The sequence below is a fragment of the Anser brachyrhynchus genome (genome assembly GCF_964034855.1).
Source record: "Anser brachyrhynchus genome assembly, chromosome: 7".
In the NCBI taxonomy this organism is placed as follows: domain Eukaryota; kingdom Metazoa; phylum Chordata; class Aves; order Anseriformes; family Anatidae; genus Anser; species Anser brachyrhynchus.
The window spans coordinates 25,403,083-25,429,143 of record NC_137701.1 but is presented as its reverse complement, the minus strand read 5'-3'; the positions used below and the strand labels follow the sequence as shown (position 1 = coordinate 25,429,143).

General features: G+C 43.9%; 1 protein-coding gene and 1 long non-coding RNA gene across 2 annotated transcripts in view; one reads left to right on the top strand and one right to left on the bottom strand.

Annotated features, from left to right (window-relative positions):
* The first annotated feature begins 8 nt into the window (after nt 1-8).
* LOC308198372 lies at nt 9-23,106 on the top strand. The gene is made up of 2 exons (XR_013953864.1): nt 9-13,800; nt 14,407-23,106. It is a non-coding gene; the product is annotated as an uncharacterized lncRNA (long non-coding RNA).
* SNX4 (sorting nexin 4) overlaps nt 22,444-26,061 on the bottom strand; it is a 34,280-nt gene continuing 30,662 nt past the window's right edge. The window contains exons 13-14 of the mRNA XM_080600624.1: nt 24,713-24,827; nt 22,444-24,361 (exon numbers count right to left, since the gene is read on the bottom strand). Coding sequence (XP_080456750.1) covers nt 24,314-24,361; nt 24,713-24,827 — 163 coding nt within the window. The 3' untranslated portion in view covers nt 22,444-24,313. The remainder of the gene's footprint in view (nt 24,362-24,712; nt 24,828-26,061) is intronic.

Here is a 26,061-nt window from a genome sequence, read left to right as displayed (position 1 = left end):
AAGTTTACCGGCTTTGTAGGGCTCAGCTTCGTGAGTCAGCCAACCGACAGCAGCCCAAAGCTTTTCGCCGCAGGCTTGGTTGTGCCCTGGTTGCCCTACAGGATCGCCCTGTCCCCGCCACGAGGCTCACAGCCTTCGTGCGGGTCCTCTTACGATTAAGGTGCATCTGGCTGGTGAGCCAGCAGCGCCGGATGACTTCACGTAGGGTTCCCAGTTCCTTTTAACGAGATGCCTTAATAAGGTTCTGCATCCTCGTGCGGGTCATAGATTGTGCCATTTAGTTGCGCTGTAATAAACTGCATTAAGAAAGTATTAATGACATTAGGACCCAGTGTGAAGGTCTGCCCCGACTTTATGCAATAACTATATTTCAAAATAATTGCACTGGCTACTCGCTCTATGAACAGAGGAAGGAGTTAATAAAACGTGGCTACATTTCACACAGCCGTTTACAGTTTTACGTACATACAAGAAGCGTCGTTAACCTGTTTGCTGAATAAAATGGAAAACTTTAATCTCCAAAAATAGAGTTTTAGAAACTGAGGGAAGATGTACATTTATGCAACTTTGATATTTTTTTTTCCTTCAAAGACAATTAATTTAGTAACTATTCATTTTTACCTGTCAGAAAATCTTTTGAATTTCATTAAGTCTGAGTCAGGAAGCTCAGCACTAAAACCTTGTTTTAAAATACACTGAGGAATTAAAGCTTTCTGCAGGGTGAGCACAAGTCTTTCTCCAAGGACACATCAATTGGAGCCTGCTTTTCAAAAATTTTGTTTGGCAATTAACAATATAATAAGAAGACTGTCTTGTATTTAAAGCAAAGAAGTACGACTCAGCGTATTTAGTTTCCGTTCATTACCAATCTTCTCTGACTTTAATCAAGACATGCTCCAGTTTTCAAATGTCAGTTTGGGTTAGGGTGGAGTTTACTGTTGTTTTAAGAGGAACTGAGCACCTACATCTGTGAGAATCTGACGGTGCTTTCTTCACCTGAAAGTCCCCCATGCCAAGGCAGCTGTGGTTACAGGGCATTGCAGACCTTGGGCCTTTACCCCTGCCACCCGTATTTTCAAATGATGTTAATTTCTCACCAAGTCACACAGCTATTACACTGAAGTTGTTCGTACTAGTGTTTTGATGCTTTGATGCACATTTAATATTGCAGTGTTTATTAATATTGATGTTCAGACATAACAAAAATGTAAAAGTCTGGAGCTTGAGAAGTTTAAAGGAGCACTTTGACTTTTTCTTTTTTTCCTTATGACTCTGGAAATAACAGACAAACTCTGCTTTTTCCTAGGGAAAAAAATTAATAGTCTTCTCTCTCCTTTCTGAAATCCAGAAGCTGCCCACCCATGAAAAGCCCTCCAAAAGGCGATGTGTGTGCCTCATTGAGTAGAGTGCATTTCAGTTTCTTCTTTTCTTTTGGGGTGCAAAATAATGGATATAATAAAGATAATAATGTTTCCCTTTTCTGTATAAACCCAGAGACCAAGAGGAATAAGAACCACATGTAAATTATTTATTAAAAAGAATGGCTACCAGGAATCTTTGGAGGGTGTGTGTTTTGAAAGTCTTAAACAGGAAGTGACTTCAGAAATAACTGTGCAGAGCAAGAACCACCTCGTTTAACCTCGTTTATTGATGAACTAAAGGATCACACTCAGGAATTTCTGCATCAGGCTAGTAACTTCTAGTGAAGCAAAAGCTAACCTGGACAGGTCCACTCTTGGAATTGGAGTGAGAAGTCCACCAGTTAGGTATGCTATTGAGATGGCTGCTTAGCCTAACAGTTAAAATTATGCCTTTATATTTGTCTGACTTCATCAAGCCTGAGCTTCTAATCGTTAGTTTTAGATACTGGACTTACAGATTGTCTATCAGAATTCCTAATTCTGTTTTCCAAGTCTTACTTTACCATTGTAACTCACTTTTAAAATACATTTTTTCAAAAAGTATTTTTGTTTGCTTGAAAATGTCATTAGTGTGGGCCTTCTGCTCTGATGGTGTAGCACACAGAGAGAGGTGAATCAACTAACGTCAAGGGTAGGGTGTTGGTTTTCTTTGTGCCTGATGTAAATGTTCACATAGCTTATCTGTGGCTTTGGCATGGTGTACAAAACCTAGTGATGTGGTTTGGGATGAAAGCTCCTTGCTTCATTTCTGTCCTTCTTGGTGTAAAACAAGGATAAAACACATCTGTCTTCTCCCCTTCCCCATACAGATGATGCCACTCAGTTAATAGTCCCATTCCTTCAAACACAAACAACTGTCTTTTCGTGAGTGGAAAATGTTCTGTCCAACTATTCATGTCTCTACATGGCTACAGAATAGGGTCAAAGGAAATCTGAAAAGCATTCTTCGTATCAAGTATCAATATCTTACTGAGTATTTTGTAACCATGCAAAATCTCAAAAGAAACAGACTTTTGAGGTCATTAATGTTCACACCCATAACTCGTAGATGGCAAACACTACCTGAAAGATGTTCATGTTCTACTTATGTCTCACCAGTGTTCATGCTAGATATGACCTACAATTTTGCCTGGAACCCCTTTAACAAAAATGAGTACCAGATCAGACTGTGACTGTAATAAAGGAACAGTAATCATAATCAGTAGTAAACCCAGAATGGACAGTGAAGTAAGTATAAACATGTTTATTGCAACTGGGTTGTCACCGCAACAGTGGAGATGAACACAGTTTGGTCCTCATTGCCTTGTTCGCCATTCAGCAAAAGAGCCAAGCACATCTAGCTTCAAAAATGCAAATATCCCATTTAATTAAATGGAGGTATCAGATATTGGATCCGAAATAAAACCAAATGCCTTCTTCAACTTCTCTCCTTCTTCCTTGGACCATTAAAAGTGCTGTAGACATAGTTAATACTAGTTTATGCAAGTGATACAATGAACAGTGTTTCAGAAGTGCCTAGATGAACCCCTGACATTTCAGCAGTAGATGTAATCAGGGAACAATTGCTATTTAAGGGTAGAAAATCTTCCATCCATTTTTTCAACTCAAGCATTTCACCGGGAATTTAACTAGCACAAATACTCAATGCAGAAAATTAAATGTGCCCATTGTCTGAGTATCCACTCATGTTGTCTGTAAATTGCTCCTATTTATTTCAACAGCCCTGATTGAATTTGCGTTTTAATCATTTTTTAAGAGCAGGCTTTCAGTTCATGATCCTACAGAAGCCTGACTCAATTGAGGCTACATTACCTTATATTCCTAGCAGATCAGGAATCGATCACATTGCTATCAGTCACATGGTTGTCCTGACATTAATAAATGTGTTATGGTATGTCTGAAAATACCTGTGCATCTGATGCCTGCAAACAAAAAATGCATTACAGAAAATATTGGTCAGAAGGAAAGTAACCCAGCTCTTTTCCTCATTTCCAAGGTCTTCTCTGCTCCTAAATCTCTTTAGAGGGGAACGCTGTTACTGAAACCCTGAAGAAGTCTTCATATCAGATTAGTTTCTAATCATGCCTGACTCGACTTATTCATTTATTTTACAGAAATGCAGTATCTTGAAGTGCTTTAAAACTTGATCCAAAGACATCATAAAAATCCCAAAGAAAATGAAAAATAATAATTTGATATGAGATGTACTTGTCTGAAACAAAGAAAGATAGCAAGTCAGCATCAGTCAAGATGGTTTTATGTAGACATTAGACATTCACATATCTGTAATATATTTGACTTGGTCCCACATGGCATTCCTATAAAATTAACATTATAAATCTCCAGATTAAAAGAAGAGAGGATGTTTAATGTCCCATGCTGAGATGTCTAACAGACAGAAAAAGCAACAAAAATGATGATAATGTAGTACTCTGCCTAACATAAATTGTCCAAATGACACAATGTGGCAGAATTTAGAGAAGGAATTTCTCTGCCTTAAAACACAAATTATAAGCAGAGCAGAAACCCACCTGCTCTTAACTGAGATCCCCTGTCTACTTAAGACATTTAAGTTGAATTAACTGAAGTTGGAAAAGCAAGAGGGCCTTAAACCCCGGTGTGAACATTTTAGGATTAAGCCTTTCAGAATTGAATGTAAAGGAAACTACGGGTATTTTACGTGTTAAAAGGAGAGCATCCACACAGGGATTTGGTGGGCTTTAACTAATGCAATTTAATGTCACACCTTTACTTAATTCATCTTAATCTTTCCCAAGTGTCCCACTGCAGCTGAGTTCTTTGGTTTGAACTATTACAGTGAATCTAATTCAAAAGATAGCATTAGCTAAAGGCTTATCCATATGGGAAGGTTACTTGGTGTAGATGTAACACAAGATATGGCAGCTACTTCGTATCTACTTTAATGTATACTCACTGACACAAAGTGTTGTAGGTTGCATCACACCACCTAACGTGCACTGAGACTTCACACAAGGAACTACTATATTTTAAAATTCAGAACCACACCTCTTCATGAGTCTAACATTTACCCAACTAAAAGCAAAACTCAAAGACTGAAAGAGCAGGTGGGGGACCTTTGCATTACCACTGCATTGCACTGGGATGCAGTGATAATGGTGGGAGATATTGATATTTATTAACCAGACATTCAAAGTTAAAACTTACAAAAATAAATAAATAAATAAATAAATAAAATACCAACAATAAAATCACCTTTTGGAGTTGACATGGGTACTGCTGAAAGCAATGAAGTCCAAGATGATGTACATTCCCACCAGGGACAAGGATCAAGCTGTTATGCTAAATGGGAAGTTTCCATGTTATTTGAGCCAATAGGAAAGCCAACAGAGTATGGAAATCTGAATCTACGAAAGCCAGTAGAAAGGAAAATTTCAAACTTCAGTTGGCAGTGAAGAGGAGGAAAATGAGAAAGGCACAAAAGGGCTTTGAAAACCTTAGGGATTTGCAGTCTCATAATCAAAAACATCAGAGTTGCCCTCCCTTTATTGGCCTTTTCTGGTAGTACTCTCAAAATTGCATCTGAACAATACAGAAATATTGTAACAAAAGAGGCTATTACCAATTCTCCAAAGCACAGCATACCTAGGGGCTGTCAGAAGCTGAAATGGCTGGTCTCCCAGCAAAAATATGCAGCTACACATCCCTATCTGGCAAATCAGTCAGAATTATCTTTCAAAATATTTGGAAGATCATGTTATGACAAGTAAAGCTTTATGAATGAAAGTTTTTTCTCACTAATCTCTTAGAATTATTGATTGTATCAGTAAAGTAATTAAAAAGGTAAGGAAAAAGGAAAATAAAAAGTTTACTTTGTCTTTCAAAACATATTTGACATTTTTGATGCCAGAATTTGTCCAGGAGACAGAAAGTGGAGAGTAGGGTTAGATGGTCATTTTTCAGGGTATGAGTCTTCCATCCTAAATCCATCTCATGTTGTTTGTTATAATACAGATTGGGAAGCGATGAATGGTAAACTGGAATATGATAGATATAAACAGAAAACAGAGATATGAAGTTACTAAGTTAACCAGGCCTGAGGGTAGTGAAGAAGACTTGAGAGAGTTTCAAAAAAGCTGAGTGAATGAGCAATGCAACAACCAAAAAAGTTCATGGCATCTGTATGAAGCTGCACATTTGGGAGAACAGGCAACCTGCTAACACCTTACAAATAAAAAATGGTTGATCTACGGCTTCAGGTGGGTTTCTTTTTGGCAGATAAAGGCTAGAAGGTAAATTATTATTGTCAGTAGGCAATTTTCTCATGTGCCCTTCTCATAAAATATGGAAAATGGACTAGATGAAATTTCTCTGATTAGCAAACCTTTCTTGAAATTAGTTACAACTGATTTTCTTTCAAAGGGTAAGGATGCATTGAATGAAACTGCTCAAGATTTGGACCAGACTATTCAATGTTTCAACTAGAGAATGAACACTGCTAATTTTTCAGATTGCACCAAGCTGGAGATGGCCATGACAACAACTGGTGTCCAGGTTCAACTTCAACCTCCTCGGATAAGCTAGGAGTGAGCTGGAGAAGTTGGAGCTCCGCTCAGTAAGGATGGAGGGAAAGGCCTGGATCAGCTGCGGAGCTGCAGGACAGCAGTGTTTCAGAAAATGGGCAGTATGGTCGCTCACAAGCTGGACGCAAACTGATGTCATGCAATCACCAAAAAAGTTCTCATTATGCTGTTACATACAAACTGGCAAGTGTGCAAGACACAAAGAACGTGTTCCCATTCAGTCTACAATGTGCTGTTGAAATGTCAGCTGTAAGTGTTGTGGCTGGTTTGGGGCATGAAGCTAAGGAAAGATATGTCTCGGTCAGAGAGAGGACAGTGAGAATGAAAAGAGATGAAGAAAACATGACCAAAAAAGCCTAAATGAACTGCACTTGTTCCCAAGAATGCTAGAGGGGAAACGTGATAGGAGTCTTCAAATATGTAAGAGGCCGTTGCACACACAAGTGGAAAAAGCTGTTTTCCCTGTCCATGGGAGGTAATATTTATACAGGTAAATTGTAACAAGGAAGCTTTCTTTAAGTTAGGTATTTTTCTGTCTTTCTAATAGCAAAGGTCACAAAACACTGGGAGAGCCTAGAGGGTTCTGAATGGTCTTTAGGAACAGATTGGATAAATGTAAAGGGAATGTTTTAGGAGGTAACCTAGTTCATTGCCTTTACCCTGAAGTGCCACCTAGCTTTGTTTTCCATTGTGCAACAGAAACCTTTATAACTTTATCCCTTCAGTGTGTAGGTAAAATAAGTGAGCAGATTATAAGCAGATAAAATAGGATGAAGAGCAATGAAAAAAATGTGGTACAATCTCAGGCAGACTGCTGTGGACCAGCCATCTCAAAGAGACTGTAAACTTCAGAAGATTCAAAGAACAGCAAGCAGGAGCAAGGGCATGGCCATTCATAAAAGATGGAGAAGATTTGGATTATTATCTTCAGAGAAAAACAATGGAGACAGAATAAAAGTACATGAAGTAATGTCTGGTACAGACTGATCAGTGACTTCTGTTCTTCTTCTCTCATACTGCCAAATAAAGGGACGTTCTCCAAACTATCAAGCTAAAGGTGGGATAGTCCAAACTAAAAAATAAAATAAAAAGAACAACAAAAATAAAAATAAAAAGCACAACAAGAGATTAAAGTATGGAGCTTCACTGCTGTGGTACATCCAAAGCATCGATGCTGAAAACAAAAGGGGCCAGAAAGAAAATGTGTTACCAACCTCTGTATAGGAGACAACCATCCATTGTGCTCCCACGAGCACAAGGACTGGGTCAGGGGCCACCAAACCCAGCCCAGCTGCTACCCCCCAAACCAGAGGGAATGCTTGTTTTTAAGAGGACACCATCCACCCCAGTAGGCTGAGGAACTGGCAATGGTTGAAAGAACAGAGGACAGGTCTGACCCAACCCCTAAGCTGTACATGTCCGGAGCCCAAAATGTGCTCTGCCCCAAAGCAGTAACTTGAACAGCCTTCGCAAAATCATGGCCCTGTTATCATCCTAGGAAAACAGAATGTGTGTGTATCAAGGAGGTGTATCTAGCTGGTTGTGTGTGTCTTGTTTAGCCAATAATGAGCAGTGACAAACGATCTCCAACCCGGATGACAGCGCTGACAGTATCTATAAACAGAAGGGCAAAGGTCTTCACTGTAAAGTCTTATCCAAAGTTAACAAACAAATCTACTTATTACTGAGTAACTCCAACCACTAGCTTCCAATGTTATACATTTCAGCTAGCGCCTATGAAGAACTGAACTTGAGGGGGGGATCCCAGAACAAGAGCCAACAGTTCAAGGACACATCGGAGACATGCTAGCAGTTTAGCCAGAAATTTGTTTAAAACACAAATGTCAAGAGGCCAGCAATTTCTGGAAGGAATGTGGTGCTGCATGTGCACGTTAAGAAAAACTTGACCTTTGAAATGCTAAATACATCACATTTTATACCTGGAAAGAGAGCCCTCCTCAGCTTCTCTCCGTGGCTCCACTTGGGTAAGGAAGGGATGCTGCGCATGGTACGGTCTCTCTGTAGATGATCTCATGATCTCAGTAGTAGCAGTTGTTTTTTTGGTTGTTGGTGTGTGGGTTTGTTTTGTTTTGTTTTGTTTTTTACCATTGAAACTAGAGATGTTGCAACAACATATTATTTTCAGCTAACAGCACTGATGCAGTTTTCAAACTACACCTGACTTCCATCTCACCTGACAGAAGAGCACCATCTCTGCTCATCACAGCTGGCAGAACGGCAAAACCCTCTGCTAGCGCTGTGCATGCCGGTCTGCAGCCTCTGGAGCATCACGTCTAGCACAGCCTTCATGAAGCCCCTTTCATGCTGGTGTAACCCTCCGGAAGGCCTCAGCTGGGAACAAGGCATGAGAGCCTCTGGAGATGAAGACACCCTCATATTTCATGCCCAGGCAGATTCAGAAAGCCTGCCCCGGAGGTTGGTCAGATAGCCCAAAGGGTGCTAGCTCAGAAAGCATCCAGAATACCAGTTACCACCTGCTTGGGAAATCCAGGGAGCCTGAGCCTTAGGGACAGTGTGAAGATGAAAGCGGTCAGAAGAACATCAGAATGGTTTGACTGGGGGCTGGGGATATCCCAGACAACAAAGGCTGGTTAGTAAGTGCTGCCTTCCATCTGCAAAACAGACGGGGGTTCACTGCTGAGGAAAATTTAAAAGTCAAATGTATGATTAAAAATTACATGTAATAAATAAAACCATGTTTTTTTGTAAAGCATACTGGCCTTGTTTGCTGGCTGGACGTGCCCACACCAAACCAGACAAGCAGATGAAGAAAAAACACTCCCTGTGTTTTTTCTTCATCTGGGTGGAAGCAGGGAGTCTTGCCCAGCCTGAGAGGAGCTGCAGCAAAGGGTGGAAGAAAACATCCCATCTGTGCTTCAAAGGTCAGGTGAAAAAGGAGGTGGTGAGAGGGTGAGAGCAGAGTGTAACAACTCATAGTTGGAGAAGACAAATGTTCTCAGCAGACTGAGGTAACACTGATTTTTTTTTTTTCTAGCCTGGGTCAAAGCTGTGGGTAAAGCCTTATCCCAAGAGAGAAGGCTCTTCCCCTCTAGTGAGCTGAGCATTGCAGAGTTGCTGGTGGCTGTGCTGCTGTCCCTACCTGTGACACAAAGCTGATTCTGTTTTCAGAAGCCAGTGGCATGGAGAGAATATACCCTGATAAAATACTGTGTTGAAGTATCTAGCCATTAACTTTGCCAATTGGCATAAATAAATAAATGCTGGAGATTCTGAATCATTCATTGAGTACAAAAGGGCAAACCCAAGAAGGTGACCCCAAATCCATGCATCTCTGGAGGAAAAATAGCTTTATTAAAAACCAACGTATTATCAAAGACTCCTTATTATCACCAGTAGATGCAAGCTGACAGGCTGAAATCAATGTCAGCTATTGGAATAAGAAGGCACCACAAAATTCTACTTCCTTTGAAAAATAAATATTTAGATGTAGATCAAGGATACTTTCATTTTGTCAGCTTGGCCATTTTTTATCAACTCACTTAGCATATTTAATTAAAGATGCAATAGTCAGTCTTATTCCCGACTGCATGCAAAGCGGCAATATTTTGCAGATCAGTTCCTGCCTGGGAAATGTATCTGTTTGTAGTTCAGCCCACTTACGTACTAAAATGGCTGCTTTTTCCCCACAGTTTACAGAGAAGTTTACAAAGCTGAAGCTGTCAAAAAAATAAAACATCCTGTGATATAGCTACGCATACCAATGAGTAATGTTAATGCTGGTGATTTTTTCATGTAGGGATCAGTACATCAGTGTCCTTAAAAAGAAATAAAAACAGGTCTGATTTAGTGCCAAAGAGTCACAGAGAAATATCATTAGAGGGGGGGAGAGAGAGGGAGGTTGGAAAAAAAACACAAAGCAAGCTCAAAACAGCATTTTTCTCTTAAATTGAATGTGTTTTCAAAGTAAATTATTTTGATGATACAAACGTTACCTGAGTCACAAGTAAGGAAAAGAAATAGAAGAGTAGGGAGTAGCATAGTATGACACAACAAAAATACCAAAAATAGTGAATGCAAAACCAGCAGGCGGGCTGGGCCAAAACAGAAAGAGGATGTTGCTGCATCTTTACCACAGAAAGGCTGATCGTAGGCATGAAAATATTGCAGTCTCAAAGTTAAGGCTAGCGAAAGATTTTTTTTGTAGTAATTTGGACTATAAGAAAGCGTCCTTTGAACCTAAAATAGAAAAGGCAAACACACAACAATTTCACCTGATCTCGCAGAGCCCAGCATCCTGAAGCCGATGGGGAGCACCAGCCCCTCACTGTTCTGTCAGACTCATGTTCTTGCAGGTGGTAAGAACGGGCACAGCCCTTTATAACACAAAACAAAACCCAACGGATGCTGTTTGTTACTGGAAATGGTTAATCATCTAAACTTAGGAAATCTTTCAATATATATCAGATCATTCCTAGTTGGTATTGTGGTATATCACCTGAGGGGTCCTGCTGGAACCAAAGACCTGCTTGTGCTGGACGCTTGTCCTCAGAAGACAGAGATGTCTGCTAGTCCTTCCATCTGTTACAACATGCAAAGGCACAGCCACCAACACAAGTACAGCGTTCTCAGTCTCTCGTTGCTGAATTTGCACATCCTCCTAACAGTCCCTGTAAGTTGTGTATTATTTATAGCTACAACTAAATTCATGAATAAAGGAAAGCTAACCTTAAATCATCCACTGCAGAAAGGAAACTTGGGCGGCAGAGAAGCGAGCTGCAGTGATGCTCTCGAGTGACATACCTGACCCTGCTCACCAGCTTGCCTGAAAGCAGCACCTTGCAGCAGCAGGCACTCCCCCGTAGCTGCATAGCTTCCAGTGAGGGTCATGGCTCCAAATGTCTCAGAAGAAAGGTGGAAGTTCTTCAGGCCCACAGCGAAGCCTGTAGCAGCAAAAGAGATAGCAGGAACGCAGCACACATATGTCTAAGTGAAAGCTTTTGTGCTTCTTTTTATCCAAACCGTTCCCTTTTCCTCTTGGTGGATCTCCAGGTTAAAAAGGAAATGCATCATAGTGTGGGAAAAGAAATCTTAATCACCCTCTAGAAAATGAGACCCTGGTCATTAAATATTGCACTTCACTTAATTGTTATCACGTTGCGAGGAAGAGCAGTCACGCTGGCACAAATTGCAGTTTAATTGTTCACAAAATACTCAAAATACACAACATGTGCCCATTTAGCCACAGTAACACTGGAGCAGCAGCTGGGGCCCTGAAGGCACGTACACAGCCTGGCTGCGCAGCGGCGCGCCCAGAGCAGGCCTCGCAAGGCCCACACGGCCGGGTCTCCTCGCCACGCTGCCTTCTGCTCCCAGGCCATGCGTTCCCTGGGGAAGGGCCCCCCATACCATGCCCCCGTGCCCCCCACCATTAGCTGGGACCCCATCCCATCGGGTGCTTTGCTCCCCTGTGGCCACGTGTCCCCTCACGCCGATGGCTGCAGGTTCAGCCCGGCCTCAGCCCCTTCTAAGCACCTTAAAACCTTTACTCTGCACCTTAAAATGCCTCCCCGCACACGGAGGGTTGAGGGCACATCTCAGCCCACCAGAAGCTACCAGCAACCCAGGTTTAGCACAAAAAAAAAAAAAAAATTGATATTCCCCAGGAAGATATTCCATCCTGGGTCCTGGGACAAGACGCTGCCCGGTGCTAACAGAGGCTGAGGTTGGAAGGGACCCCCGGAGATCATCTGCTGCAGCCACCCCTGCTCAAGCAGAACTTGTGGCTGGGTTTTATTCCAGATCCCTTGTAAGATTCCCTGGCTTCACAAAGAGCGAAGAATACAAACAGCAAGGACACAGCGAATATGGCATCGGGGGCATGGGGCCACACCAGCTGCAACACCCTCTTTGTGGTGTGAAACGAAGGATTTCTGGAGCAGAGCATTAAGAGGAGGCTTCAGCCAGCAGCTCTACCTGCAGGAGCAAGGCACATGCTGTGGGGACAGTGGTTTTTCAGGGGAGAAGATGTAAGAATCTGGGAATTGCCATACCCGCTACTTGAGAGCGCTGGCTGACTGCTGGGGGGCTCTGTGAGGAGGACTTTGCTGTGCTGCAGGCAACAGCTATTCATAAAAGGTTGCAAGCAGGGCAATCAACACAGAGAGCTAAATACAGATGGGTCTCAGCCCAAAGGAGCCCTACCCACCACCACATTAGAGGTATGCTGGCAGCATGCTTAGCTGCGCTACTCCAAGTAGCATCCCATGGCAGTTTTTATTATTTTCTCCCCTAATTCACAGCATTGGACACAAGCTTGAAACACAAGCATAGGGGACCATGGCACAAAGAAGGAACTTGCCTTCAGCTTATTTCCTACTGTGGGGAAGCTGAAAGGGCCCTGCCGCCAGGCGGTTCGTCTTTCCATTTCCCCTTCCTCCTCCACTTCTGAAACCACCCAGCAGCTTCAGGCAGGTTTGCACAGGGTGGGGGGACCAGGGGAGGGGTGGGCAGACAACCCCAGGGTCTTTGGAAAGGCTGAGCCAAGGTCAGGGAGGTGGAGAAGTCTGGATGAACCAGGGTGTCCCACATCTCCAGCGGCTGCTGCCACCCTTCCCATGGTCCCCAAAGGGCACCTCCTCCTTTGGACTCCCCAGGGATGCTCCAGTGCATCCTGCATGGAAAAGTGCCCCAGGAGAAGCCACCCCAGCCTTTGGGGACAGGTCTTACCCCATGGAGAAGGGCTGTCCCCAAGGGATGGAAAATGCAGGGAAGTTGACTTTGGGGTGGGGAGGGACACAAGTCTGAGGCCTCTTAAAATGGCCTTCAGGGATGCCAACAAGCTCCAGTGCAGCTCATATCTGCATCGGCTTCTGTTCGAGTGCCCATACATTACTCAGACGTGATCAGAAGACCGTGGAGCGTCCCCTCCAGCAGAGGAGGCCTGGCTCTGGGTGCACGCGGGAGCAGCAAGGCCGTGCAGCTCCATGGGCAGCACAGACACGATGGGGACCGCTCCCATTCCTCTGAGCTCAGGACCCCCAGAAGCCAGAGCGAGCCTTCACAGCTGCCTCTCCAGCACCTTAAGTCAACTGCCAGCAACTGAACCCATCTCATGTCCTTTCCGCTTTTGCGCTAAAAACACCCAAAGCGAGGGACAGAGGTGGCTGAAAAATGCATCCTCATTTTCTGCAGCCATTTCTGACTAATCTGCTCTTAGCAGCCTGACCTAATGCCACAAGGTGTTATTTGTGCCTACCAACCCCACCAGCATGTGGCTGTCATCAGACTGGCTCCATCTGAATTTCAGGTTCTATGGTGGCATGCACGATGTCAGTGCCACCACCAGAACAGCAGGAACTCACCGCCAGCTGCTCTGAAGGATGGCAGAAATAATAGGAACAAGGCCAAAAACATGCCACAAGGAAAAATGAGTTTTAGATTATCGAATAATAGAAAAAAAGTACCAAAGTGAAGAAAACAAGGGCCTGGCTTTTGCTGATGAAGAGGAGGGAAGCAGCATCTCCAACCAGCCTGGATGAAGCTGCACAGAGAAGGGCTGCAACAGAGGAGCACCCTGATGGTTGGTTCTCTGCCCTGGGGCATTCTGTATTTTTCTAAGCAGAAGGTACAAGTTCAGGCTGTGCTCATAAAGTTTCTGTCAGGGATGGTCCCCAGCCAAGCGTGAAATCCAAAGAAACCACTCGAAGCAGCTGGAACAAAGCTTTGCATCTGGAGCTGTGTAAGCCAGAACAGCTCCAATCTGTCTGCTCCAAGCATTGAGGAAGTTTGGATTAAGATGTAAGTGCAATGGCCAAGATCTCTCCCTCCTCTGACAGGTAAGGAAAAAAAAAAATAATTTCTATTGTTTTAATTCTCTGGGCCCACAATCAAAATGAGTTTCTCTCTCAAAGACATTGTGCAGTAGGAAAATCTTGAGCTGAAGGGTTTTGCTTTCATGGTTATAGCACAGACAACACGTCGGGGCTTACAAAAAGCATGCATTAAATTACTTTTGATGTTGCTTTGCATTTCTTTCAAAACCCAGCTTGCCTGGCATGTTGTCCCTTCACTGGGAGTGCTGTCAGTGTCAGAGGCAGCTTCTCCTCCACCGCCCTCCCCACCGCACCTGGCTGTGATGCAGCCACCGCGAGCACTTGTCCCACCACAGCAACTCAGATGGAAACTTGCCTTCATTTCCCTAACACGGCAAATATTCTGAAGAACTCATACAAACTACTGGCAACTGCAGATACCATGGTGATGGCTACTGCACAGCAGGTGAAGGTTTCCAGAAAATCTTCTCAAAATTCATGATGAGTGGTCTGATTTTCAGAGCAAAGCTAAGAGCTAACATAGAAAGCTAAAGAAGAAGAAACCCTGCAGCAACTGTTCAGCTTTTAAAGATCATGCCCTAAATCCTTTTTATTTTCTTCATTTTTTAGTCTAGTTTTGATTTTTTGTGCTGCAGACTCCTGAACCAAACCACACCAGTTTGAACACTGCGTGGCGTGGGCTCGCTGCGCGCGGCCGCTGCCATTTTGTCACCTGCTGCCTGGGCATGCTGCACCCATGAGCTTTTGTGATGAAAGCCTGAAGTCTGAGAGGCTCCACAGGTACTCCTGCCAGTGCCCGGAGACAAACAAACCACCACAGGGCTGTGAGTCACCAGGAACCACACACTCACCTTCGCGATGACATCTGGAGAGCAGCGACTGGCACACGGCGCACAGTGCGGGTGAGCCAGCTCCCACGAAGGCACAAGCAGGGGAAGATCACGTTGCAGGACCACACACAGGCTGTCACCTTCCACCAGAGCCTTCCCCGTGCTTTGCTTGGGTGCTCTGAGCCTGCAGTCCGCTTGCACGCAATGCTGTGAATCCAGCAGCAGCGCTGAGCAGGAACCAGGTAAGAACCGCGGCCGCTGCGATTTGGCTCCAGTGGGAGCCAGCGAGCGCAGGTACAGACAAGATTTATTTTTGCTGTCGGAACACGTTCTTTTGTGGATTAGCAGCTGCCCGGTGCAAACAGACATGAGTTAACCCTTCTTTGCCAGAGGGCTCTGCAAGCCCGCACTGCTGCCATTAGGCAAGATGCAGACGATACCTACCCCAGCACGCGGCACCGAGCTCTCCAGCTGGAGCCTTGCATCTCCGGGAGCTGCATCCCGTGCCTCAAGCACAGAGAACAGCTGCACATGGACCTGCGCATCTTTCTCTCTTACAAAAGGAAAAAATATCTTCAAGACTGCTCTTCTTTAGCAAAAGGAAGCCCTAAGTGGATATTTCCAGACCACTTCCAAGAAGGATCTGTAAAAGTCCCAGTTTCTGATTTTCACATAGAAAAGAGGGTCAAAAATCTTCAAAAGCAGAACCACAACAATCCACCATGGCTTTTGTTCCTTATTTAGGGCAGACTACATCCAAGATCTAATTATCTCTCTACAACTCCCTGAGCAGTTGATGCAGACAGAGAGGGGCCCATGGGGAGCCAGCCGTTCAGCCCCCCTGAAGCCCTTACCTTGGGACGTGACTGAATCTGTCTCGCATCCAGCACCCTTGGACAGACAGAAAAACTGCACAGAGACAACTCCAGACCCCCTCTTCGGTGACATAGGGGTCAGATTGCCCCTTAGCAGAAGGTAAGAGGTTATGCTTCCAAGCATCAGCCCCTTCAGACACTTTGAGGTAAAGGAATGTCCTTGGTGCACGTTGACCTCAGGGACCATCAGCTTCATTCTACCAGTGCTTTATTTTCTCTCTTCTTTCCCAGATTAAGGCAGTCTACTATCTAGATTTAGAGTTCAGGTACAGCCACACAACCATTTGCTTTTCCACTCATTGGATCCAGAACAGCTTCTGAGACAAACGCAGTATTTCACACTGACAAGGACAGTCATGGAAATACACCTCCTACCTGCTGCCGCGTGCCACGTCTCCTACCTGAGGCAGAAGGATTATCCTCTGTGAGAAGCCAACACCGGTCACTGTGCCACCAAGACATCAGCGGTTTGGAAGACAAATGCTGGCAAGCAATTGAGGAGTTCTTGGACCACTGAGCTGGAGAAGGCTTGTCACTCCATCTTTAGGGAATGTGGGGAAAAAGAAAAGTGTCTGTGAGCAATATGGTTCATATCAAAGCTAAGCAAGAGTTTCTGTAGTTTTCTAAACATGAGACAAAAGGGCAAAGCACCATTGGCTAGAGACAGGAGAGGAAAGGGCAGAGAGACAAATGTTGAGAGGAGCAAGCACTGCTGAACATACCTGGTCAACCAAGCATGAAAGGCAGAGATCTTTGATCAGCCACAAAAATATAAAAAAAATAAAGCCACCACACTTTTTTTTGGAGACTGGAAGAACATTCGTTAAGGGACATCCCTAGAGCCAATATGTAAAACATAATTAAGCTCAAATCTCCAGAGACACCTGGATATGGACCACCAGTAAAACAGCAGCACCACCAACGCCCCAGTACCTCCCAGTAGACTGGGCTTGTTGGTGAGGCATTCAGAGAACTCTGCACAACACAAAGAACCTCAGCAACATTTCTCGACACCCTTCCCATCCTTAGTCAATGGGTAGGAAGAACAGAAACGACTCATGGATGTAAAATGGGAGGTTAAGGTTTGGTGGAACATCATTCCAGTGGGAGGAGAGGCAGTGAGCGGATGGTCACCGTATCAGGAGAAGCCACCCCCATTTTATGAGCAGCAGAATGCCTGAACAACTCAAAGGCATTGGACTGGCATGAAGGGAGGCTGCAAGAGCAGCCACAGGATCACTGTTGAGCTCGGATGCTCAGAAAAGAAGTGATGAAAGGAAAGGGGCCGGTTGTCTGCACAGGGTTGCCAAAGGCTGACACAAAATCAGCACTAGTGACCCATTTGTTAGCACAAACCTGGCACACTCATGTTACACCCGGCAGAGAGATTCACTTACCAAAAGTGTTGACACCAATGGAAGGCAAAAACATAGCAGGCAAGAGAGGAAGTGGCACCATCTGGAAAACGTGGTAGAAACCACTTCTGAACCAACAACCATCTGCCTGGGCAGCATAACCTGCTCAGGACACCAAACCTCGCCTTCCCACCGGGCACCCGGGCCACTTCCAACCCTGGGCGCCAGCTCCTGCACCCCGGACAGACAACATACTGCGGCCCAGCTCGGAGCAGGGCCACCTCCCGGCCGCAGCAGGCGCACCTGGAAAAAAAAGTGGGGCCTGGGGGGCAGGGGTGTGCACAAAGCCTCGCTGGCTGAGCCGCTGCTTTGCCAAGCTCCCAGTTGTTCTTGCAGAGCTCTCTGGTGTCTTCCCACACGCTCATCTCCAGCCCTGAATCTCTTCACAGATGGTTTCACCTCTCCATCCTCAGCAAACCACTCAAAGGGCACAAGGCCAGCCGCATCCTGCTAACTGCAGGCACTGGGTGGCAATGCTGTCACCCTCCCTAGCTTCCCCTTGTCAGCCGCAGGGTGCGAAGGCCAATTTAGCGTGCTTGTAAGTCAGAGCAAACTCAAGGGTTGATTATCCGCGCTGGAATTCAGAAAGGCTTGAACAAGCCTGGCTAAGCGAAGGGAGGCTGGCTGGCACCTCCAGGAGATCAGGAAATGGGGCGTGAGGTGAGTTAATCCCCTATCTGTGTGGAACAGGAAAGCGATGCCATGTCTGATGCTGATCCCGGAGATACCTCCTAAACAAATGCTTTACACTTTCGAAAGCTGCAGAGATGCATTTTTATTTAACTCCAGTGGAGGAAGTTCTATGCTGGATGTGAAAAGGAAATGTTTTCAAATTTAAAAGTAACACGAAACTGAGCAGCCACTGAGTTGCCTTGTAATCACAATCATTGTATTTGTTAGAAGGAAACAGAAAAAGGCCCAGCTAAGCACTACATATTTAGCGTTTTGAAGCTAAAAATAGCGGTGACCAAATCAGCTGGAAGAAGGAATTTGAACAGAACGGAAACGATCACCAGAAATTATCTGAGAATATTTTAGAGTGTCCTGAAATTGGAAAAGGCAACACCCATTCAAATCCCCATCATGTCTTTGAGGAAAAATAGAAACAGGTAAAGTATTACGGAGGGTGGAGGAACATTAAATCCAACCACAGCTAGGAATTAGAGGCTAGGAATGATCAGTTATCTATAAGAAAGCAAGGAGAAACCAATGGCCAGCAGAACTATCAAAGAGAACAAACTTCTTAAGTAGTACAAAGAACAAGAAAGAACAAAAGCATTCCCAGCACAGGCCCAAACACCCCAGAAACAGAAGAGTTGTTGACAACAACACAGAGAAATCAAATGTGTAGTATTAAAAAACATTTCAGTTCCAAAAAACAGACCAAAAAGCAGGTGAGACACAGTCATCGACCCCGTTAACAGTCAGTTCCTTTAGCTGTCACCTGCCCAAATCCGCTCCTTTAATAAACGCTGAAGGATAAACGCTGAAGGCTTGGGAAAACATCTGGACAACCCCTGCAGCCGCAGGACTCGGCGCGCCGGCAGGAGGAACTCGAGGACGCACGAAGGCGGCAGCACAGTGGAGACATACCCGGAGCTTCTCGGCAGCTCTCCCCCAGCAGGAGCTCCCGGGTAGCAGCCGGTGCATCTGGAGAAGGCTCTCTCCTAGCAGCCCTCCAGACCGGCTTGCCCTGTTACTTGGCAGCCATCACAAGATGTGCTCAGGGAAGACTTAACAGTGAGAAGGATTTTAGAAGGGAGAATTCCGCCCCTCTAATAATTCAGTTTAGATGTGCAAAATCCAAGGATATTCTTTTAATTTCATTCTATGAGGATGCTTAAAATAAATCATACTGTGTGTGCAGCCTTGATCAACCATACCTGTGTGTTATCTGTACCACAAGGAGGTAATTTCTCCCTAGTCGCATCCAGGGTGCAGCACTAGGGATCAGCTTCTTGCATTAATGCATCTGCAGGTCTGTACAGCTTCTTCTCAAGCCTTACAGAAGTCCTGACGTGAGAGATCTCTGAACCACTGGTACCGATTTTCAGCAAGCCTTGAATTTGAGGAGAAATCCCACAAAACTGGAAGACGACTAATATTTTGCCTATTTATAAAAACATATAATTAGAGAGATTGGATTATTATAGGCCTGTCAGTCTGAAAGTAATCCCTGGGAAAACAATAGTTGATGCTGAATTAAAAGGGATCAATGCCAATCGTGATGTTCATGGAAAACAGACCGTGTCGGGTTGATTCTGGTTTTAACAGCTCATAGTTTCCTTGACGGAGCAATAGCATCGATGTAGCAGCCACGCACAAGCAGCTCTTCCCGGCTGCCTCCTGCAGGCAGAAACACCCTCGGAGGGGAGCAGACGAAAGCCTCCCAACGCTTAGCCTGGAAGATAAAGCAGACAAATGAGCCTGGAAATAAAGCGTATGCTTTTAGCCTCTGGAACAACCAGCGTAAGATTTGGCCTCCGTCACCGGAGAGTTTCAAGGCTGGGATCAGAGCGCACACGCTTCAAGAAAACCCTCATTCAAAGCAGCGTCAGGCGAGGGCAACCTTCCCATCGTTTGCAGGGGAGGGCAGATTACGGGAACGATCACGGATTGCTCCTGCTGCCCGTGCAGCCGGCACCCCTTCCAAGCAGTTCTGAGGACCAGAAGCGTACCGCTAGCTCAGAAACCCGCCTTTAAGCCCAAACCACGGCAGCGTTTGCCCCGGTGCGACGGCACCCGCGGAACCTGCCCACGAGCTTCTGAAGCTCCTGCAGGTCACCAGGCGCGGTTAGCGGCACCCTGCAGGAGCGAGCGGCCTCCTCGTGCAATCCTGCGCGGAAACCTCTCCGGCTACACCCCCGGCCCCTGCGAAGCGGCGCTGGAGACCCACCAGAGGGCGGTCGGGGTTGCGTTTTCCTCTCCGCCGCATCCTTCCCCCGGCTCCCGGCGAGGCTCTCACCGCGCGGAGCCGCCCCCGCTCCGCCTGAGGCTTCTCCGGGAGCGCGGCCAGGACCGGGCTCCTCGCACGCCACGAGATCTCCTGACCACAGACAACGCTCGCTGAGGATGGACGAGCTGGTGAACGACCGCTGGTGCTGGGATTCCCGTGGGGCAGCCTGCGTGGGTCGCATCGGCCGCGTGGGCCCCCAAATGGCACGCGTGATCACACTGGTGTTTGCAGGACTGGGGTCTCCACCAAGTTAGTGCTGGGCTTTCAAAGGCAGGAGCATCTTCTCCCATCTTTTATATTCAAAAATAATAATAAAAATAAAAATCAAAGAGATGTTAAAAATAAATACAGCATCAGACTGAAAATTAAATCTCTCCTTCCAGGCTGAAGAGATGTTATAGATGTTACACCGTTATTGGTGTTCAACTCAGCTTTGAGACCACGGCCACCACCACAAGTTTGATTCAGACCTGGGCTGACCATCATTAGTATTATAGGCAGTCCATTCACGTCTTTGACAGCTCTCAAAATTTCCTTATCTGCTGTTCCCACTTCCCCCTCTCTCCCAAACAAGGGCAATGCAGCGCTGCTTCCCCCCTCTGCACAAGGCATGTCACAGCTATGGATGCTTTCCTCCTGTTCTCCTCTCCAGCTCTTCCACCAACCCCATCTCTGCTCTACATCTTACCTCTTCACTTTCTCTCTCCTCATTACCCTCTCTGTGCATCTCTTCTCAAAACCTTTCTTCACTTTTATACAGTTTAACCTCCCTTCCTCTCCCGGCGTGGTGCCATCTCACCTTATCTTTAAACACTGCACCACCACTACCTGCAACCATTCTCCTCCACATCCATCCAAGAATTTCTAATTTGGATAAAATAAATAGAAGATTGATACCTTCTACAAACAGTCAAAAAAAACGACTTCTGGAAAGAAAATACATTATCAGCCTACAGAAGCCATTCAATAGCAACCAAAAGCCAGCTATTTTGCCTCTGCACCTGACACTGCAGTATAAGTCATGATTGCAAAATCCTTTCAGTAACACTGCATCTTACCAATGTGTCAGAAAGCAGCTGAGGAAGAATCGAGGAAGAAGTGTGTTTGTGTGTGTGTTGGGGGGGAAGGCTGCTTTTGCTGGCAGTACACAAGCATGCTATACTTGATTTTGGCACTGCAGCTGCTACTCCCATTTAGCAGCCCTCATTCCAGTTGTTTCCTTTGTTTGCATTATTTCTATGGCAGCGCTGTAGTAGGATTTTCATTGAACAGATAAAGCTCCATGGGGAGGCACTAGGAGCAAGCACAAGACAAGCTCCGGGAATGCACAGAACATGAGAACAAAAACATGAATTAGATCATTGCCCTGCCATTGCAAGAAAAGTTGGGAGCAAGTGGAGAGAAAAATAAGGCAACTGCCTTCCCTGTAATTCTTTATGGGACATTAAAAAGTGTCTCTTGTTTCTTCAACACATATGCACACGAGAATTGCAGTAGCAGGGAGAAGCATACAGGAGGTCTCTTCTAGGAGGCAGCACTCGCAGCCCAGCCCAGCCTCATACTCCAAGAGCTGCTAAATTACATCTGCTTTGGCGAAGATATCAGATATTTAATATAGCACTTTTAAAGAGGTAAGACCCTTCAGAAAAACATCTTACCTTTCAGTTTCATCTGGTTCCCTTACCCTAGCTGCATTTCACAAGCAACAGTAGCCAGTAAAATGCACTGACAAATCAAGGTCCTGCTAGTAGTGGGGAAGGTCGGGGACAGCACCACCGCTGATAATCCCTGCCTGTGGCAGAAGTGACAGCTCTGGCAGTGAGTCAGACTATCCACGTAGGTAAGGTGTTTTATATATGATGAGCATTTGGGTGACATGAAGTTGAAGTGGTCTACCTGGTTGCTGTTATTTTCAGGGCCTTCCACCAGTTTTTGATGTTTACTGGATAAGAGAAGGAAGCAAGCCAAGGCAGAGGGGCTTGAGTTACAGAAGCTAAATCTGTATGGGAAAATGCACACTTTGTGAGTGTGCATTGTCATGTGGACTCTATTAACCAAATGGAAACAAGACATTAACTAGATGATTTCCTCTTAAAAAGTCAGAAAATTAAAAGAGGGGGAGGAACCCTCAGTATTTGCTAAGATCCACAAGTAAATGCATGCAAGACTGCATGCAATGCTAATCTGAAAGCAGCAAAAGTGAAGGGAATAAAGCTATTTCAAATTACCCTTAACTAAGCTTTCACCCAAGTTCTGCCAAACAACACAAACCCTTTTGAAATGCATCTTCTCTTACCCAGATGACATACGCGCACTTCAGACAGCTAGTTCTGTTTGGGCAAAAACAAAGCAGGGATCAAAACTGGATTATAACAAGGATCTTATTTTGGATTTAGACGCTATGTTCTTCACCTAAAACGCAGATCAACTAGTTGTGCGCAACTTCTTAAATTTTAAACCAAATTTTGGAGATTGTTTGAGATCGCCAAGAACTGAACTCAATACAGTGAGCAACATTTATCAGCATTGGGAAAATATAGCATTTTTACAAAAACAGCATAACAAAAATATCAAAGAGCAATTTTATTTAGCTTATTGGCACAAAACTTACAAGAACTGTGTTGTTCCCCTCTTAAACTTAGTACAACTAGCAAGGGAAAAAAGGCATACTAATACATTTATAGTAAGCTGTACAGCAAGTGAAATATGGAAAGAGGCACCAGAAAGATCTACCAAAAATCAAAGTGCATGAAAAATACCTACTCTGAGCGCCTCATGGTATTGTATTAAGGCACCACTCCTTTAGAAGGCTTACTGAATACGTCAAATGTGCAACTTCTTGGTTTGGAATGTAAAAGTCCTTCCACCTGTATCAGAATTGGATACTGCAATCCTCTGAACAGAAAGAACACTTCTTGTAAATATTAAATGGAAACCTCCTTCTGTCCATATCATCTCTCAGAAGTGTCATTGTCAAATGCTTTGAAAAAGCTAACATACGCTATCAAAGCAACCGGTACATTACTTCCATTTTGAGTTGTAGTGTATACCAGGTCTATGAATTCTTTACAATTTTATAGAAAAAATGCCACAGAGACAAAAGTGACATGGGACACGTCAAGTAACGATATTACTGATAAATTACCAAAACAACTTCTAAAGACTTCCTGGAGTATCTCAAAAAAAAGAAAAAGGATCTGAGTAGTGTTATAATCTGGAAAAATTAAATACACTCTCCAAGAGAATGTTACGAAGCTTGCTGTAGGATTAACAATCAAGTCTGATGAATTCCACGAAACTTCAGGAACTTTAAGTATGTAGAAGCAGCCCCATATTAGGCAGTGGTGAATGTTTTTCATAACTGGCAACATTTAATGCAAGTACCTGTAACTGCAAATTATGTTATACTGGTGATATGTTATAAACGTTACACAGAGAAACATCCTTAAAAGAGCCAGACAGATACCTTGGTTCATTGCGGATTCTGTATATCACTGCTCTTGATTACTACAAAAATCACACCAGGCTTTATATTTCAGCATCTCCACTAAGGACTACTCGTTTACGAGCCAAACCACTTCAGTTACAAGAAGAGGTACCACAAACCAGATTCACATCTAATGTAAACAGGTTCCAAACAAGCAAACAGAAGTTGCAGAAGTTGCATCTGCTTCTTAACCAGCTTTGGCTTTGGTTTTGCTGCTCAGCTGGATCACCAGTTTCCTTAACTTGCAGGAAGAAGTTTGATAAGAAATCAATGCCCGTATCAAAACTTAAGTGGGAACCAGTAAATGCAGAATATTGTATCAAACCATTGTACAACACCTCTACTGTAGAGAGTTTCAAACATCTCAGGAGCTTGAGACTGCTTAACCCGACCTTTGGAAAAGCACATTTCTTTATGGACACGCAAAGGCATTTAAATATGAACCCTAAGCATTACGATTTCATTTTTTGTCCCTCCTGTGGTGTAAACCTCAAGAACACAACTGTGTGTCCTATTATAAAACCAAAGCACCCTTGAGCATTACAAATTCTAAACAGCAAGAGCTGAAAAAAAAGGGCATCTGGAAGTGATCTATACATTACGGAGCATGGTGTTTCACAAGTCTCAGAGAGAACAGCTCGGTTCATACTTTCTGGGATAACTTTCCCTACACCTTTGCCCAAGTACAGAGTTGTAGTTTTCAGTAACTCTTACCCCTGAATTATTTGCTACCACATAAAAAACATGCCACAGTAGTGGCAGTCAGAGCTAAACATTTAATAACATAACCTTTTTGTCCTTTATTAGCAATTACAATCAGCAGAAAGAAAAACTATTCACTCAACTCATTTATTTCATGATTTATATGTAGGTCATGTAACAACTTAACATTGGTGTTAAACATTTGTGCTTCCATTCTCTGGCACTTGGAGGAGGAATTCATTTCCAGATAATCACATCTTGCTGAAGCATTCCTTTGCATTTGTCCAAACTTGAATTCCCTTAAAAAAATAATAATAAAAAATTAAAAAGGCAAAAAATAGATGGAAATATAATTTGCTTGCGAACCTCATCAACAGACTTTTTTCCATGGACGACTCTACAGAAAACCCCACAAAACTCCACACAACAACAAGGCAGAGACCACACTGGAATTGGACCACACTGCCTATTATATATATATCAACATTAACATGTCACAGAGTTAGAGTAGGATGGAATATGTGGGAGGTTTTACGCTAGTGACTTCCAACCTTCTGTGACTGCAACGCTCCTAGATGCTGAAAGTTTGCATCTGATCCCCTGCTGACATGATATATATACTAGCCTAGCCTTTCACAAGCTAAACATACCTTTTTGCACATGCTAATCTGCATAACAGCATAGCTTATAAGAGCCTCCTTCAAATCGCGATTCTTTTGCTCTTTAAACCGTTCAATGTCAGCCCAGGCACTTTTCACAAAGTCTCTGGAATTGAAAGCAACATTTCTGTTAGTGTTTTACATGTTACAACCTTAGCTCTTCTTTCTTCCTCTGAACCCACAGCAAGGAAGTTTTATGTATGATAAAGCACTTTATGTTTCAGTCAGCAAACCAAGTTCTGTATTTATTATTCATCCCACAGCATTCTCATTTTATAATTGGCACTACTGCTTAATTCTCCATATACTTCTAAAGATTTTTAAACCAGAACCAGTTTCACAGGATTTTTTTTTTAAATATAGTAAGTGTCACTGCCATAGAACCAGCATAATTCAGAATACACTTTTCAGATTTTCTCAGTGACAAAATATCTTTATGCTAATACTCGCACACAACATTCCATGTTTCTATTTCAATTGTCAAGTCTGAATCTTGGTCTTTCCAATGTGAAAACTCAGTTGTCAACAGGATTTGAGACAGTAAAGTGTAACAACATTTACAATGCAAATTTGACTTGGACAATTCACTTCAGGAATTAATTTTGTTGGTTTGGTGATGTGTCTTCAGGTCTCCTTAACCAAAATGGAAGTAGATTTCTGTAATTCATGGCCTTTCATTTGTGCTGGGCTGTACACACAAGGCAAGTATTCACTTGAAAATTGCTTCCAGAGCTACACAAGCAGATCTCCAGTACTTCTGTCAAAATGATTAAGAAATTGCATTTACTGAATGTCTTGTTGTTTTGAACTGCTCATGAACTAGTCTTATCTTTTCAGCTCTAATCCTAACATACCAGGAGATACCGCATTTACCCCTTCTATTATACGATGAACATGTTTTGACACAAACACATTGCTTTAGGAACGCTAGCTCCTATTTTTCATATTTGCATTCCTGAAGAAAATTTCATTACAGCACTGAGAAGCAGTTACTCAAACACAGCTTGCCAGAACTTCTAATCTCTTTCACACAGGAGTCAGTTATCCCCCATATGAGGAGCTGTAGAATATTAGCTTAGGACCCATACATATAAACCAAACTAAATACTGTATTTGAAGCAAATCAGCTTTTGAGTCTTAGGCTATTCAGCTGCAGACCTACAAGCCCACCTGCTAAACATATTACTAGCTGAACATAAAAGCAAGCAAGTCAGCCATTAGAGTGGGCTCAGTAACTGGGAAAGTCATCAGGTTTTACATAAGCCATACACTCAGACCAGAAGCTAACTGCATGTACTGTACTTTATTTCACAACTTGCAGCTGACAGGAGCTTTTATAG